The 18765-nt window shown below is 36.0% G+C and overlaps 1 protein-coding gene across 2 annotated transcripts in view; it reads right to left on the reverse strand.

The window, feature by feature from the left end:
• Positions 1-18765, reverse strand: part of LOC129724998 (calcium-activated potassium channel slowpoke) — a 119927-nt gene that overhangs the window by 72710 nt on the left and 28452 nt on the right. For both annotated transcript variants that reach the window (XM_055680359.1, XM_055680368.1), the window contains exon 7: positions 4061-4152. In XM_055680359.1, the coding sequence (XP_055536334.1) occupies positions 4061-4152 (92 nt within the window). The remainder of the gene's footprint in view (positions 1-4060; positions 4153-18765) is intronic.

Here is an 18765-nt window from a genome sequence, read left to right on the forward strand (position 1 = left end):
AGCAAAATCGGTTCAATAGGTGCTGAGAAAAACTTACCACCAGTTGAAAAAAATTGGTTTCGAGAAAAACGCTGCCAACACTGTTCACTTTATTTGCAGCAACGACATGCAAAATACATCTTAAAATAAACCTTAATCAATAGCAGAACACCCGAACACTTCATCTTACACTATTCTTTTTTCAATCTCTTTAAGGGTCCCCCCTAAAACTGAGTCACCTTTATACAGGCGACATGTATCATCTTGGAGTTTTTTCATAACCTTCTAGTGATAACGACACGGACATTGCCCCGTTGAGAGACCAGTACAGTCAGGTTTTATCACGCGGCTTTTTGAAGTAACGCGTTTTTTACGCACTACCGAGCTAATTCAATAGTTTTTCCGCGGATTTTTGAATTACGGGGTGGAATGACCGTTAGAGACGACAATTTTGAATACTGGTCGTAGAGCGTCTTGGCTTTTTTAAAGTCTCTCTTGATTGATTACTTTACGCAGATTTTTTAATTAACAAGGTTTTTTCGCGGATTTTTGACTCAACGCAGTTCTTTACGCAGTTTTTCGAATTACCGCGGTCTTTTAACGCGGTTTTTATGCGGATTTTTGAATCAGTTTTTTGCTTAAAATTTTGCTTAGAATTAGGCTTGAATTTTTTTTATTTCCATCGCAGATTCCTAATAAAATGCAGATATTTGCAGTTTCATCAGATCTTGTACAAATTCGGGACCGAGTCCCTTATATTCGTGCAGACTTTCTCAAAATGTACGCAGATTTGTGCAGACTTTCACTTGTGTGCGTTCTTGCGTAGTTGCAAATATTTTTCAAAATATCTGGCATCACTGTTCAAATGATTTCTGGCGGAATAGTTTTTTCACACTGGAAAAAGCAGCAACATTCGGAAAATATAAGGAAACACGCAATTATATATTCATGTTTTGCAACAATTTTGAAAATTTGTTAATTTTAGTGGCCTTACACATGTTATTAAGCCACAATTTTTGGTACCTACCCACTAAAATAAAAAAAATCGAAAAATTATGTAGATTACGAACTCTTATAACGAGTGACAATTAAATTTTTTTTCAAGGTTTCCTTACTCCACAACAAACACACTTAGAGAGAAATATGAATATATAAATGAAAGCTCTCTCTCTCTCTCTCTCTCTCTCTCTCTCTCTCTCTCTCTCTTTCGTCTTTATGCCAGTATTTTTTGTTTGTTCAAAATGGCGTCGAAACAAGGAGCGTTCCGCAAGCGCATTGTATTGTTCGCTATGAACTGCACAACAAATTTGGCAAACATTTCATGGTAAACCATTTTGAAAGCGATCATCTTCCGGTTACATTTCCTGCAAACCTTAACTATAATCCGCCAGGAAGGTAGTGTGGAAGACCGGCCATGATAGTGGACAGAAAAAGACTCAAGAGGTGCATTCGAAAACCGGACTTGCAAGCCGTACAACGCTCTTGTTCCGGCATCATCAGAAAGCTTTGTCGGAATGCCGGTAACGGAGCTTTCTTGAATGTTCAATTTTTTTTAGTCCATAATCAATGTGTTTTCATGAGAAATGAATCAGTTTTTCTCTAATTTCATTTACCATTTTTTGACAGCAGTAGAAAAAAGTTCCAAATGTTCAGTTGTCACCCGTTATTGGGAGAGAATGTTTTATGGGGTAACCAGAAATATGAATCATCAATAAAACTTGATCAAAAACTTTGTTCATCAATTTGTTTTACTTTCTTTCTTGCGAAATTGTATGGTTTGGTACACATCAGATTTATTTATTATTAATGCGCGGCTTTGGAATAATGGTAGAGCTTCACACAAAAATTACGAAAAATTGTCCATGAGAAATTATAAAAAAATCTTTAGTTCATACTAATTTTCAGTTTCGGTTGGCCAGCTAGTATTTATAGTGCATTGGGTTATCACAATCAACACAGTTAAAACGTGTTGTAACGTAACGTGTTGAAAACGAAACCAAGATCGTCCTTATACTTGTAGTAAAACGATGTAATACGGACACAAAGGAACATGCAAAAAGTAATAATAAAGTCACCTTTAAAATATTAGAACTACGTTCAATTCTTGGTAAATATGTTACCAATTGTGTTTAACTATGTTCAATTGATTATAAGCCAACCGTCCAAATCGCAATAATTTCACCACTGTTACCCATCGAAAAAGCTATATCTTTTTCCTGTATGCTTTCTATGACACTGAAGTGAAGCGCGTAATGATGGATGATTAAAACAGTATTATATTTTCGGATTATAGCGACACACCAAATAGCATTGAAATTAATTGGAAACGAAAGTAAAGTAACAACCGAATAATGATTCATTACTACGACTTGTAAAATAGAACGAATGCATCGGATTATACTGTAAAAGAAGATTTGGTCACAACACTGAAAAAAGTACACTACAACGATTACACGCTTAAGTAGAATGGTACAGTATGAGATTTAGTTCGAAGATAGCACTTGCCAGAGGAAAGTATTCTTAGTTACAAATGGTGAAAAGTTGGGACGTTCGGGGTGAATTGGATGGTAGAATAATAGCAAAAGTGTTGGGGTGAGATTATTGTTCAATGCAAACTTCCGTAGATTGAAGTTGATAAATTAACGCCGGAAGATCGGGTTAAAAAATATTTCAGAGCAGGATGAGGCTTTTCAAACGTATACACTACGTATTTGCGATCAAGAATGGCACATTAGACTCGAATAGGCCAGTGTACAGTTCTATGGAAGAAAGACAGAGTTTGTGATATCACAGACATTGTAGCACAGTACACAGGAAAAAACAAATTACACATCCGGAACACTGACAGTAGCATCCACTCTTACAACATTCATTTGATAAGTATTTCCATTATTGTGTATTGTGTACAGAAAGATTCAATTCAATATATGCGCGACGAGCTTCGGATGGATCAGTCGTATTTGATGCTGTGACTGTACGACGTCACACAGTTTATGATGCAGCTTTTCGACATCGATCTCTGCATATAAAGCTTAAACAGAATCAACTGCGGACGTAATGTTCATTGGAAAATGCTCAACGGTATAGGGTATCGAGTTTCCAGTTGCTGTTTTCCTTTGAACACACGACAGTTGATTTTATTCGATGCTTCTATGTAGTAGTTTTGACAGCTTGTTGTTGTTTTACGGAGAAATGCTAACAATCACCGACGATCTATTTGGGAAGTTGAACACCAGAGTATTCCTTTTTGGCCCTGTCAGCTGGGATGTTCCATAACATTGGTAAACATGGCAACTGAAAGTAACTTATACATAAACCTTACAACTTAATGTATGAATGTAAACAATATACATTAGTATGGTGCGAGAAAAACTGACATCTTTTGTTATTTTACACAGTGCAAAAACAGAACATGTAACCGTACGTCACGCAAAAATCAATGTTATGGAATTCCGCTCTTTTACGTTGTTGAAGTAGCTGTTATTGGAAAACTTTCACAGATTAGACGTGTTTGCAAAGCGTTTTAATGAGTTAGAAAAGCTCGGCATAAGTCTGAAACCAAAATCAAGCACAGAAGCGAGTCCGATCCTAACCTTAGTAGAGATCCCTACTCTAGTAAATAGTCCAAAAGTTATCGTAATTCCTAATAGCAATTTGAATCCCATGTTCTTGCCTTCGACAGATTGATCAGTGTGTTCTACTAAAATATCATAACGTATCGGTAATTAGAACACACCAATAGTCGAATACCGAAAAGCAAAAAGGTTCATAGTAAATAATTAAAAGGGCCCTTTTCTCCTAAAAAATCCCAAAAACTCTCTCAGTCAGTCGTTCAGGTATGGCGGCAGTCATCAGTCAGGCAGGTCAAGATCGAAAAAATAGCTTTTAGTAGAGGCTGACAACATAAAACATAGAATAACGTATCAAAATTAAGCAGACGAGGAGCAGAACAGATGAAACTAGAGAAAAACAATATGGCTGGGAATGAATCGTTTTTTTTTTTTTTGAAACATAAAAGCAACATAAAGGTTCAACAGGTCAAAAGCTGAAAGCACTGCAGAGTTTTCTGGTAAAATCTCACCTTCGCCCTCGCTCATTCTTCAGTGTTCCCCCATACTTGGGTCTAGTTCCGATCAAGTCTATAATCTCTGGTATACAACTTGCAAATATCGCCTTTAGTTTTGTAGCAACGATTGTTTTTTTTTGTTGATTTATGTTTTTTTTTGAGTTTTTTTTTCATAGTGAGTATAATGGATACAGGAATGGAGGATTTCATGTATTCAAAGCGCACAACACGTAGATGCATATTCGTATATGGATTGCAGCAGTGTGCATCAAACCGTTGGGTGGTTTGGTGCCGATAACACGTGTATTAGTACAATGGAGTTCAAGGTGAAGTAAATGGAATTAGAAGAAAGAAAAGAGAAAACGAAAAACTTGAATATTTGCAGAAACGTTGTAGGCTAGGTTATACGATCAATATTTTTGCAGATATCAAGAAAAGGTAAGAAACAGAAATTATTACGTTGTAATTGCACCGATCATATTAAAACAGTTTCATTGCCTAAAGATAATGGGAAAATGTGCCGCTGCAATATGTGTTGTCTAGATTAATATGTACTAAGAGGTACTGGAAATGTCATCAATAATGGCAGGGTCCTTTTTTGGCGACATTCGCACAAAGGGCTGACTGTGTTATCTTGTTATTCTTGCTTCGTTCGTGTTTGATTGCCACGTAACTAAATATCATTTAGAGATGATCAAGGTGAGGCGTAGAAAAATTGTTGAAAAGGAAAACGTAGGATGTACTTAAAGAAATAAACAATAAGGACAACTCACGCACACACTCCTCAAGCGAAAAAATAATACTTTTCTAGTGGATCTCTAGCGATGTGGGGAATTTCAACTTGTACACATTTTGCACAAATATACGCATACATCAGTATCACTGTTATCATGATGAGTTGATTTTTTATCTACATATGAGTGTGTGTGAATTCGTTAAGGCTATGTTGTGTAATAAATACTGTGCTGTCAAATGAACGTTTTCAACTTTCGGGGAAAGCTCTAAACTGTGATTCAAAGGACTGTGCGTCACACATCGAGGGCATTATTTAATTGGGCATACTGTAAGTCTCTTTACATTTATATGGAATTTTTAATGACGATTTAAAAAAATACTATTAAGACATATAAATGATATACAAGTTGTTGGCTCTCTATTTTTTGGAATATTTCCAACAATAACGAAACACCAAAACCAGCAACTCGGACAAACATTGCTTGAACAACTGGACAGTGAGTGGTTTACTAACATGCATTTTTTTTTCAAATGAATCAATGTAATAGAAGTATAAAATTGATAGGTTAATAAAATAAAATCAACCCATTATTCAACTTTTATTCAACCTTGGCTTGCGTTTATGGATAGCTCAAGTTCAATTTCCTTTGAACTTGCCAATCTAGATTCTAGTGAAAGAAGTCTAGTATCTTTCGAGGATCCTTGGTCTGAATTGATGAAATTATTGCTGAATTCCTAATATGTGTCTAAATTATTTAAGTTCATGAATAAAATTTCAAATGAACCACGCAGCCACGTTCCAAACCCGCTTGCGACGCATAGATCCTTTTGTGTCTGCAAACTGCCGAGTGTATTTGTTAGTTAGTCGTGTGATGTTACGGGGAAATGGATGAATGTAAAAATAAACTTCTTCTTTTCTTAAATTATAAAATTTTCTTGTTACGGGTAGCCAATTGTTCGACCGCAGTTTCTTGCTCGACACGGATAGCTTTTAGTACGTATTACTTCCCTTTCGTTACACATATTATCGACCTCATTCTGATTCAAATCTTATCGTGGCAATTTTTCGTAGCATAGGCGTCGATTTCTTGGGACTATTTCAAATGAAAAAAAAAAACGTTTCAATAACAAAACCGAGCACTGAAGTGCACTGAAATAAAAATCGGAGAAATGAAAAATACAACGTTCAACTTCATTGCGCAGCAGATCCTATTGTTTTGTGGGACGAACGAAGATTATGATCACTGTGGAAGCGTGTGCTATTAATTTATTTTGATTACTCGTTGTTGCCTTCAGAATAGTAGTTTTTTTTTTTAATCAAAAAGTTATATTGCAATAATAAAAAGTAGATAACATTTTTTTGCTCTAATATGCGTGGCTGCGGCATACAGGCTGTGCAAGCAAACTGAAATGTTCTACATCAATTGTATTTGGGTTTCATAGTAATATATATAAATGTGAAGCATGTTTATATTTATATTTATTGGAAAATGGAATGAAAGAAACAAATGATTGGCATTTTTGACAGAAAAGAATAATTTAGACAAAAAGGAATGAAGTGAAATAAAATCAAAGCAAAGAAGATGTTTTCGAAAAAATACAGTTTATGACGCCAGAGATTAATGAGTAAGTAATAACAATAATAATTCAAGTAAATTTTGTTTGTGATTCGAGAACAGAACAAAGGTGTTGAATAGGGACTTTGAAAGTTGAAAGAATTGTGCTATATTTATCATGTCTGAAATATCGTTTATTACAAATCAGCTAAACTAGTTTATTCAATATATAACTTATAAATGAAAAAGGAATGCAATCAAACTGTGCAGTAAAAATTAATATCTAGGTAAATCCAAAACAGAAAAGAATAATGTTCTAGGAGGTTGCGATTTGTTAGAAAGTGGCTTTCTACGATATCATTTCATGTGTCATTGGTACATGACATTTTGGATCAGAGTAACCCAGAACTCGGAAATTCGGATTCGGTAGTGAAAATTTTGAGCGAAAATTTTGTGACCGCGTTTCGTTTCATTGCCATTTCTCTCTGATTTTCTTTAATTATTTTTTTTCTTCCAGTCGCCAACACTGCAAGGTTGGTCTAAAATAATTTGTCTGGTTTATTAGGAAAGACGTCAGTGGTTTTTGTTCACGGTATCCAAAGTATGAAAAGGAGCTTTTGTTAGATTGTTGTTTTCAGAGGATTAGAGATCGGATTGTTTCTATGACGCGGTTGAATTATTGTGACGAAGGGATATTTCCGACCAGAAAATAGTGACTGTATTGGATAGTAATTTCTAGTTCGAGGTTTTTTTTTGGTTTATAAGCGATAAAACCGGAGCAGGGAGTAAACAAAACACAAAAACTCCAAACCAAACATTATGTTAATATTTCAGGGAAAGGACTCTCTGTGGGAGCTTGGGTGTCAAAAACAACATAATAGCAATTAATGTGATGTTATTTAGAATTGGATATTCATTCAATTTTCTGCAAGTGTAGTGTATGTAGCTATCAGTACAATTCGGAGCGTAATTTTATGGATGCTGAGATGGCTAGCATGCACTTTTCATTGTTAGTATTAACTAAAGAATATATCTTAGAAAAAAATTAAACATAAATTACGAAAAAATGCGAACGAACTTAAGAAACAACTAAAGAAATGATGACAACAGAGTGAAAGGTAGACAGATTTAAATCAAATCATAGTTTTCAAATTTATTTTGATGTTATTTCAACATATCCTTCTTTTTTTTCGCAGCTCTCAAATGAAGGTTAGATTTGCTTGACCTACTGCAGAAATGCCTGTTTTTTCAACAATTGAAAAGTTTCTCTATATCGAAACTGTGGATCCTCAACTGGTTATCAAGCACAAAATTACAAGCCGCAAAAATGAGTCAAGTTACATGCCGCCAAGAAACCAATGCCTTATCGAAATATATTGCTTTGATCAAATCATATAATTGAAGAAAAGAAAAGAAAATAATGTACGCGAAACAATATGGTTCAACGCTTTATTTGAAGCCGTTCCGCAGTTGAAACTGTGTCAGGTTTGCGTTTGAGGTTTATGTTCTATGTTTCCCGATGCTGCTAGATAGATTTTCAACCCGTTTGGTATTTGCTTAAAATGCAGAAGAAGCATCTTGCGTCGGGTATCGTTACACCCAAGAGTGCACACATAGCTTCTAATGTTGTCCTTTTAGAGTGACACCGTGTTGATGAAATAAATCAAAATAAATTTGTTGTTCATCATCCTAATGCGAAATGATCGAAAGATGTGGGAGCAACTGAAACGAGGCTTCCACAGTCGAGGCTACTCTTATTCTCACTGAATTTATTGTTCATTTCAATTTCCAATTTTTATGATAAAGATATTTTGTTTTTAACGAAAGAACTTCGAAAGTGAAATTTTAAAATCCTACCGGCTATTCTGGAATCTTTGTGCTTAAGTAATTGTTTCAGTGAGAATAACTAGAAAGCCCAGCTGTGGCATTCAAGGATTGGAGTATAATGAAGTGATTATTCGAGATACTATCTGAAAAGGAGTGTGATTGTGAGCGTCTAATTATATTTTTGCAGTAAAAACCGAAACGTAATTGGTGTTTCAAGTAACAAAATAACTCGAATGAAATTGAGATTGAAAACAAGGAAAACGCAAGGAAAAGAAATCAAATCGAAATTCAAACCGAACCAACGCAATGGTTTTGGAAAATAAAAACAACGAACAATCAAATCAGATTAAAACGTAAGTCAGCGTAAACAACGGAAACCAAAAAAACGGGAAAAGTAAACGGTGGAAGCAGTAGGTACGCCCTTGTACCTTCTTCTAACGTCCTTTGTGTATTTTCCGCCGTACTTATTTCGTTGCGCCGCTAATTCTGTGATTTCCGGAATCCAACTGGCAAACACCGCCTAGAAAAATTGGTAGAAGGAGGAATAGCATTGCCAAGCAGAAAACATTTCAATAAAAGGTCGCTTCATTGCTTTACAGTTAACTATCGGTTTTTGGAGACACTGGTGAACACAGTTCATATAATTACATCCGTGTTTGAGTCCACGAATCATCATGACGACTTTAGATTTACATTCACGAGTTTCAGCAATAAAACGGTTATCGGAAGCGGAATGTAATTACCCTTAAATAATACGTTTTCATTATATTTCTACCGCTTTCCGTTCAACTGGATTTATAATTATTTTATCAACTCTTCCTGGTCGTTTTTAAAACAACAGACTAGAGATAATATAGGAAAAAAATCTTCGAACTACAGTAAAAAGTAAAATAACAATTTCAAAAAAAAAAAAATGAGAGAAAAATTTTGCCAACAAAACCCTGATAATAAATGGTTACATCATCAAAATCTCCTGAAATTTTGTCGCTAACGGGAACTTTCGAAATCATGAATGAAAATAATCGAGTAATACTGAAATCTAGTTTGAAAAAAAAAACCTACGGGCAAACAACACGCTGAAAGATGAACGCAACAGAACATTCACTGGATGGTGCTTAATTGGCTAAGACCAGAAAACTTGAAAAATATTTTTACTTAGCTATTGCTTTACAGCAACAGTCAAATAAAGCTAAAAAAATTGATAAGAGCCTAAAGAAGAAAGAAACGAAAATCTGTAAATGGAAAAAGAGACGGTAATAGTGGAATCGACTTTTTTCCTGTAGCAATAATGATGTGTGTAAACTGTAAACTAATACGTGAATTTGGTGCAAGTTTTAAAATATTCGCGGTACATTTAGTTATTGAAATGACAGTTATAAAAACGGTTAAACTGTTTTAGTATGTCCCGTAAGTAGAAACGTTTCACGTCCTGCTAATCGCATTTTCAAATGTTGTTCTTCTTCATCGATTTTATCGTGAACAAATTACTATTTGTACTGTTCCACTGATACTCTATCTTTCGCCATTAGGAAACGAGAAAACCAAGATGATATTTGTACAGGATAAAACCTATCATTAGTAGTTTTTTGTAGTTGAAAGTGTAAAATGTGTCATATTTGTGTATGTTGACTGAGAGGTGAATTATAGTTTTATGGTTTATTAGCGAACCGGATTGACAGTGCATCGACGTTATATTTTTCAATGCAAAATCAGTACATAACTGCTTTGATTGTTTACATGTACTTTTTTACAAAACAATTTTGGATTGTGATATCTGGAGAGAGATTGAGTCGATATATAAAGCTGAATGAATCGCTTTGACAGAGATTGTAACGATTAAGAATTTTCAACGATGCTCTTGAAACTGTACAGTATTTGTTCTAGTATTTGAGAAACTATCCTTATGTGCACCGTAATTTTGTAAAAGCGTTGCTAAACCTATTTTACATATATAACAAATGTACAAGTTATGTGTTATGCCCAAATTTAGATTTACTGGGTACCATTTTTACAAACAAATTATATGACAAAAGCCCTCAGCTCATAGGTAAAGCACACTATAATAAATGGCTTTAATGTACCCGTTTAAAATATCTCAAAATCAGAGTGGTAAACCAACGGAATTACTATAACTTGTAGAAACTATAAACCGACGTTTCACGCTACTTCAAAGCCCAAAACGGGGACCTATTGTTGAACGTAATGCATGATGCATCATGTATCACTCGTACTGCTAGTAAGAAATTTCACACTTCTACATGTTTTTCAAGACAAGTAAAAGTTAGTAAAGCTATCAAAAACCGAGTTTGGCAGCAAATTGATTCCAATTATGGCTAAAACAATTGAAATTCAGCAGCATCGTAATTAATTTCATGCTTATAATCAATACTATAAATTAGATTTTTGTTATGTTATATTCCGAAAAAGTTTCGTAATTCTCAGGGGAAGAGACAAATTTCATATTTTTCTACTCTACCTACATAGAACTTGTAAAATATTCATGCTTTAAACAAATACATAATTTTTAAATAAAAAACTGTGTTACAAGAACTCCTGAAATGTAAACGACAACACTTAACGAAAAACAAAACAACTTCTGACATTTCAATTGATTAATCTTCAATCTTGTTTCACTAAATGGAAAATATTCTCTGCAAACTGCATACCGGTATCGTTTAAACAGAGTCGAAGAAGATGTCATGCTAAATTAATCATCTCTGATTCCAAGTTTCGAACCTCTGAATGAAAGGTACCGTAAACTGGGGTGACTTTGATCATTTTTTTAATATATCTCAAATATTTTTAATATTGGTATTTTTAAAATGAGTTTGATATTTTAAAACTGAGTACTGGTATGCATTGAGCAAGATATAGTCACCACTTGAAAAGCAACCATTCTGCTGTTTTAAAATATGCTCTGAATATTTTTCATAAATCATCATTCCGGGATCCGGGACTTTGATCACGTCATTGTTTTAATGAATTTGGAGTGAAATTTTGCAGCTTTAACAAATTTAACAATCCAAAACGACTTAAATAAGTTCATAAATATGAGAATCAATCTGGGGCTATTCACATTCCACGTGAACAGTTTATGTTAGTGAATGTCCAAAATTCAAACACATTTTTTGGAACATGTATGAGCAATTGTCCATCAAGAGGGAGGGGGTCTAAAATCACCAAAAGCTAGACCAAGTGGAATATGGCTTATCTAATAGAAAAAAGTTGCATGTTATATGACGTCTTGGCTTGTCGTTAGAAATAAAAAATGTAATACACTGTTGAGATTATTGGGACTCAACATTGCCTTTGAGGAAGAAAATGCAAAAATAAGAGAAATAAGAAGACATATCTAAACACTCACACCCATTGAAGATTACGACAAATCTGAAGCTTAACGAGCGTTTTTTTTGTCACAAATTCTAAAAAGAGGTAGAGTGATCAAAATCATCCCGCTGATCAGAGTCACCCCAGTTTCTTGCATTTTTTAGTTTGAAATCTAGAACAATTGCTTCGTTACTAGTGTCACCATTCAGGACACAATACAAGTGAAACTTATGCCTTGTTCAGACTACGCCGGATATCACCTGATATCGCCGATTATATCGGATATCACCTCAAGCGTTCACACTTCAGTGAGCTGATATGATTTGACATTTGCTTTGGTAATTGAAAAGAGAAGAAAACAAAAACAGGTTAAAGCTAAAACAAGACAACAAGAGCAATGGGATTAGGATAGAAATGTCAGTTAGTTGGCTCGCACCAACGCGAACTCTCATATACAATTGTCAACATGTGCGGGATGCAAATAGCAAAAATATTTCCTTCCTTTTTCCTCGCATGCAACGCGAATTGCGAAATTTGTAGGGTTGCGTCAAATGTCTGTTGGCCGTGTTGCCAACTGCTGGAAATGTGGTTATTATTGGTTTTCGAACATGATATCCGCGATAGCATGCAGCCGAGGTAATATCCGTTGACAGCTCGATTGTATGGGATATCAGGTAATATCGATGGTGATATGGCCTCGATAGCACGAATAGCCTGATATCAGGTGATATGCGGTGTAGTGTGAACGGGGTATTAGCTGCTAACGTTTTTTTTTTTTCTTCACATAACATTTATTTGACACGGCACAAATACAATTTAATGTTTAACGGCGCCAATTATATCTGATGACTTAAAAACTAAAGCAAATTTTTTATCCTCGCTGCCGACTACGAGCTGAAATTAAGTCTAACTTAAAACTAGCATGGGATTTCCAATCAGTGTTTTGTTGTTCAATGGTCGTCTGATAATCGTCGAATGGCATGTATGGATTCGTTCTGCTGAGCCACGATGTCGTGAGTTGGGACAGAGGCTCGTAGTCCTTGGGTCCTGGTTCTATTGTGCGGGGTCTGGTTGCTGGTTTTGTGCTTAAGGTTCAAACGTGTTCTTGTCGTTTTGTTGGGTGTAGACGGAGGGGAACGGGACTAGACTGGGGCGTGGATGGATTTCAGGAAAACGTATATAAGGGACATGTAGGATAGGTCACGGCTCGCCAAGACATCACGAACAGGAACAGCCGGCTGTCTACCCTCGGCCTGCAGGGAAGCTATTAATTTAGACCTGGCGTCACGGTGTACAGGGCATGACCAAACCACATGCTCTATGTCGTGATAACCTTCACCACAGGCACAGATACCACTTTCCCCGAGCCCAACACGACGGAGGAGCGCGTCAAATCTATAGTGATTGGACATAAGCCGGGACATCACGCAAATGAAATCCCGACCTACATCCAACCCCTTGAACCACGGGTTCGTCGATACTTTGGGGATTATGGAATGTAACCACCTTCCCAATTCCCCTCTGGTCCAAGCATTTTGCCAACTGATGATCGTATTCTGACGTACAAGTGCGAAAAATTCATTAAAGGCAATTGGTCTTACATAAATATCACCGTTTGTTGCGCCCACCTTAGCCAAAGAGTCCGCTTTCTCATTACCCGGTATCGAGCAGTGAGAAGGGACCCACGCTAAGGTAATCTGAGTAGATTTTTCGGATAAAGCACTCAGATGTTCCCGTATTTTCCCCAGGAAATACGGAGAGTGCTTAACATCTTTCATCGATCGGAGAGCCTCAATGGAACTGAGACTGTCCGTAAAGATGAAATAATGGTCCGTGGGCATTTTTTCGATAATCCCTAGGGTGTACTGAATTGCAGCTAATTCTGCGACGTAAACAGAAGCAGGATTATCGAGCTTATGGGAGACGGTTAAATTGTTATTGAAGATACCGAAGCCAGTGGACCCATCAAGAAGTGATCCGTCAGTGTAGTACATATTGTCGCAGTTGATGTTTCGATATTTATTGGAAAAAATTTTAGGGATCTGCTGCTAGCTGCTAACGTTTTGTTGTCAGAAAATTACTAGGAGAGAAACCGGAGGCAGTGTTTGTGTTAAACAGAGGATAGTTTGGGATAATTCGGATCCCTGGGGTGAAATGGACAAGATAAATGACTTCTTTGGGTTCCATGTACTAATCTGTCCTTTCCTTGAACTACTAAACCCTACCTCACATAAAAATTTCATGGTTTACTGTGATAGGTGCACCGCAGTGCCAATGTAAGCAAAGGAAACATCAAAAGTTTATGTTGCTGTAAGTTTTGCGGTCGTGTATTTAAAGTTTTTTGAGAATTTCCCCGCAAAGTGGCAGGTTTCGGAACAAAAGTCTGAAAAAACCTAAAGGTAGTTCTAAAATGATTGAGAATGACATATAATCGCAATTTTGGGGTATTGAACTCATTTCTGATGTCGGAAAACCTTTCTTATTAACAGATTTGTTTTTTGTTCAGATCATTTTTAACATTGGTATAATTGTTCTCTTTCGAAAAACTTTAGACCCGTATGTTTTTGTTTGGTCCTCTTTTGAATTCGGATGGCCAAAAAAGACAACCTCTTTTCACACACACACACACACACACACACACACACACACACACACACGACACACACATACACACACACGACACACATACATACACACACACGACACACGACACACACACGACACACGACACACACACACGCCACTCGAACGTATACTCAGCTTCTATTTTCAATAATTGGAAAAGGATAAATTATTATTTTTTGCGTATGGTGGAATCACTGTGCAATGCGTAAGAATTACAATTATCATTCAGTGTGCCTAATATTACCTTCTACTGTGTATTAAGAAACCATTAATACTATACAAGCGACATTTTTTACTCTGTTTACATCGCCCCAAACACTGTCCATATCACCCCAATAGCAGTCCATTCACCCCAAACGATTTTTTCATGTCAGATAATCATTATTTTTAATTTCGTTGTTTGTTTGTTCTTTTGACCTCAATATCAGCTTTTTTTTCGTCAAAAACATATGATACTTTACATTTCTGGAGTACTTTGTGATAAGGTGAGAGATGATTCGTGCTGGTGAAGTTCAAGGGGTATAACGCTCACTCGTTTTGTTTACGTTTAGACATACGACCTTATCACAAAGTAGTCGAGATTTCTTCACTTTACACAATTCTAGCGCGAACCAACAGAAATGGCGCACAAACGTGAACAAATCAATCAAGATAAAGTTTACCTCACTAGTAATACTTAGCGAGAGAGGGAGAGATGAGCGGTGAAAAACACTATGAATTTAGCAACTGGATTTCATATAGGTGGGTGCCAGATTTTTTTCTCAAAGTTCAACGTTGACTACTCTTTTTAATTCGACACAGATAATTGGTGGTGATAATGTTAGTCCAGAAGAATAAGGAAGCGCATTACAAAAATCGTGGAGGTGTTAATAGTTATATTTTAATTGTATACACCTTCACCACCATTGATAATTACTTTGTTCTGGAGCATTTTCAATTCAGTATTTAGCAATAAAAAAAAAAGAAAATAAACGCGTTCTTCATTGTACCCGATACAATACCCATCAAAGCGGTGTTACCTTTTAGGTTCGTTTGACTCAGACTCTGACATTTCGTTTCGCTCACCGCTCCACTCTACCTCTGAGTATCTCTTTACTTCTCTTTAGGTTACGCTTTTTTTTAGGGTCACACTAAAATTGTCACTTCGTGAATCTGCGCTTACTGCTGGTCAATACAACCGCTTTCAGATTGTATATAGTAACATTGAAACAAAACTATAAACATTTAATCGAAATCAAACGTATTTTGTTCTACAATTCACTCAAAAGCATGACTATAGACAACGCAAAATTTTGCTCATGAACAACAGCGACATCGCACTAAATTTCAAATAGTATGCACAATAGTTTGGCAAACTGATTTGCTTCACGCTAATTAGTATCTTAAACCATAATTACACCCTCACATGTTTGTGTTGTGTTCTGTGTGTGTGTGTTTTTTTTTATCAAATCTGGGTATTTTAGGCAGCTGGACGAATGGAGAAAAAATGAACCAATCAATGTTTGAACGTATCTAAACAAACTCCGTTTTTTCATGTTTTGTTCGTGGTCTTAATGATAAACTTTGATTTATTATTTACGTGCTGAATAAAATGCTTTCGTTTAGGGACGATAAAACTAATAACATCGATTTATACGTGATCTATTTTCGATACTCAGTTCTACAAAAAGTGAATGTTTAATAGAATCAACAAAGCTATACTAGTTAATAAAGAAAACAATGCTTATGCATATATTCTGCGTCCCTAAAATTTAATTCAATGTACTTTTTTTATTGCTGTTATTTTGTCCATAGTTATGTACTATTTTCCCTGGCAGGTGTAGAACTAACTAAACTAACGATCCCGGAAAACTCGTGAATAGCGATTCTCTCTGTTTCTCTCTTTCATTTACCGGATGTTACGCTTGTGTTACGTGTGCGCCTGGAGTGCAATAACCAATAACCATGCATGCCGTTGACGCTAGCGACGGCCTGGTAAATATATGCATTGCAATGCGCCGAAGAAACAGTGGGCAGGATGTGGGTTTCTTAATAGTAGTCATTTGATGTTCGGTGGAATTTGAGTTGTCATAAATTTTAAGGTATGGGACTAATTCACATTCCAACAGAGAGGTAGAGAGGTGAAAATGTTGAATCAGGCGGGCGGAGAAACGAAACGAAACAGTTCCTATGTGACTCATTCGGGGATCAAATAACAGCTTTAATTATTTTAAAGAGAGTTAGAAGTTAGCTTCTGCAGTGGAGAAGTAATAATTTGTATGTTTGAGTTTACTGTTTTTACTCAAATAAAAATCACAAACAAGGTTTGACTTATACTGCTGGTTTGTGAACAAGGGAATCAATTCAAAACAAGGCATCTAACTGGGAAAACGAAATTAGAAACTAATATTATGTGAAACAAAACGTTTGGAAAGGAAGCAACCAACGGAAAAATCGGCAACTGACAGATTGTCCAAAACTGTTGAAATGTATTAAAAATTGGACTTGTTGAAGGAAGGAACTTCAATGAATCTACCTCTTTCCTTGCTCGCGTTTGAGTTCGCCACCGTATTTAGAACCGCTACCAACGAGTTCAATTATTTCAGGTATACTGCTGGCAAACATTGCCTAGAAATTTGAAGGGGATTTTTAATAATTTATAGCCATCTCTATCCAGGATTAGATTAAAACATTGGTTCGATCACTGGGTAAAACTATTTGATTATCGTTAGATGTGAATACGATTGTCTTATTCCTATTGGTGATGTTCTATGGATAATATGATGTATCTGCTAAGTACCTAGTACCATTCGCCAAACTCTAGGTATGAACGAAAAAACCAACGCAAAAGTGTAACTGAACAGGAGATATGCGGCAGCCAGCATAAACACAACCATGCGAAATCAAAACGTAAATAATATCGGTTTTGTTGACTGACTATTGCTATCGAATAGCTAATTGCTTAAATCATGCTCGAACGGAAAATAATACAATCATACGAAACGTAACAGCGCAGGATTCTGGCAAACGGCAACGTTCTGTTGTACTGCCCCCCACCCTCGAATTGAAAATTGGTTTGTGCACGTGGTGAAGCCTCCTTCAGAAACTATCCCGCACTCCCTAATAAATCTGCAACTTGTAGGCACTACTTTGAACTCGGAGAAAGCTCTTCTGAAATGAGGTTCGAGCGGGTCAATGATGGGATATGATACTATTATAGTTATCCAAAATTGCAGCGAAGTTTGGATAAAATAAATAAACAAATGTATAGAATCGAAAATGATTTCAAATTAGGCTCTGAATTGTAGAAATGTTGCTTCTATAGACACGAATAGGCTAAAATATGAAATAATCCTAAATTAATGTTTGATGCTCATGGAAAATGATCCTAAATTGAATTCAAAATTGCCGTAATTCCTTTTTAAAAACCAAAAATTCAATGATGCTTATCACCGGGAAGTAAATTGGCCAGAAAAGGTCAAAATAGAAAGTGATTCTTAATTGAGAACAGAGTCGTCGAAAATAAACACCGCTTCTATCAGTTTTTATAGAAGCGGTGATCCTTTTCAATGACTGGAAAGAGGTCCTGGTGCTTATTACGGGAGTAATTTCACGGTGAAATCAGAGTCTTACCTAAGTGAGAAAAACGTCGCAAAGTGACATCTAGCATGAATTCTGGGTTATTATGAGTGTCATATCACTGAAGTGAAAACGGAATAAGTGACGTGTCGCGTGACAATGATTCACGACTATTTTGGACGGTGAAATGGTTCCACGAAGATGGGATAAGTATGAAAATTGATTGATTTGTGACCTAATAATAAATATTGGATTTATTTTCTAAGTAACGAAACGGCTCAGAATTCGAATTTAGTGCTTGAAAGCGGTCAAAGTTTCAACTTTTTGACCGAGGAAAAAAATGCACAGTAGTTCATGAAATTTTCGATACCGAAAAAAATATTTTTTGATGTCAAAAGTCTTAGAAATTCAGAAAACGTCTAGATCTGGTGTTATCTAAAATACAGAAAAAATCGACCTTCTGAAACTTAGAAATTTTTTGAGCTGGGAAACATACTCATTTCACTTGTCCTATTCTCAGTTTTACTTCAGTGTCAATTTTACTTCACGGAGGTAATTTTTGTCACCTCACTTGAGGTGGAACCGGGAATAGGTCTCAAAAAGTAAAGTGAGCGTGAGAGTGAAATATATTCCGCCGTGAAGTGACTCCCGTAATGAAATGAGCACCCCTGTTCTAAAGAATCGTTACTGATGGTTTTAACAAAAATGGAATGAACATTGAAAAAAAAAATCCCCCGAATTATCTGTTTTTTTTTTTTCGTTTTTGTCTTGTGGAAGGACGAATTCCATGCATAGATTATTCAGCTTTTGCTTTAGCCAATTTCATCTCTCTACTAGTCTGCAAATTTAATGTAGATTTTGATTCATCAATTTCGTTTATCTGCTTGTTTCGTGCAGTTCAGCTAATTTCATTCCCTGATAAATTTCTCTATTTGGTCTGGTATGAATAGAGACCGCACCAGAAAGTATGGGCACACTGAAAATATGGCGCCTTTCAAACGTGCGTCGTTCTCTGTGCTTCGAATTGGCTGCGTACGTTTGTTTACATTACTCCTGTCATCTCAGGAATGTTGCTGAGAAAGTTGGCTAAAG

The sequence above is a fragment of the Wyeomyia smithii genome, chromosome 1 (genome assembly GCF_029784165.1).
Source record: "Wyeomyia smithii strain HCP4-BCI-WySm-NY-G18 chromosome 1, ASM2978416v1, whole genome shotgun sequence".
In the NCBI taxonomy this organism is placed as follows: Eukaryota; Metazoa; Arthropoda; class Insecta; order Diptera; family Culicidae; genus Wyeomyia; species Wyeomyia smithii.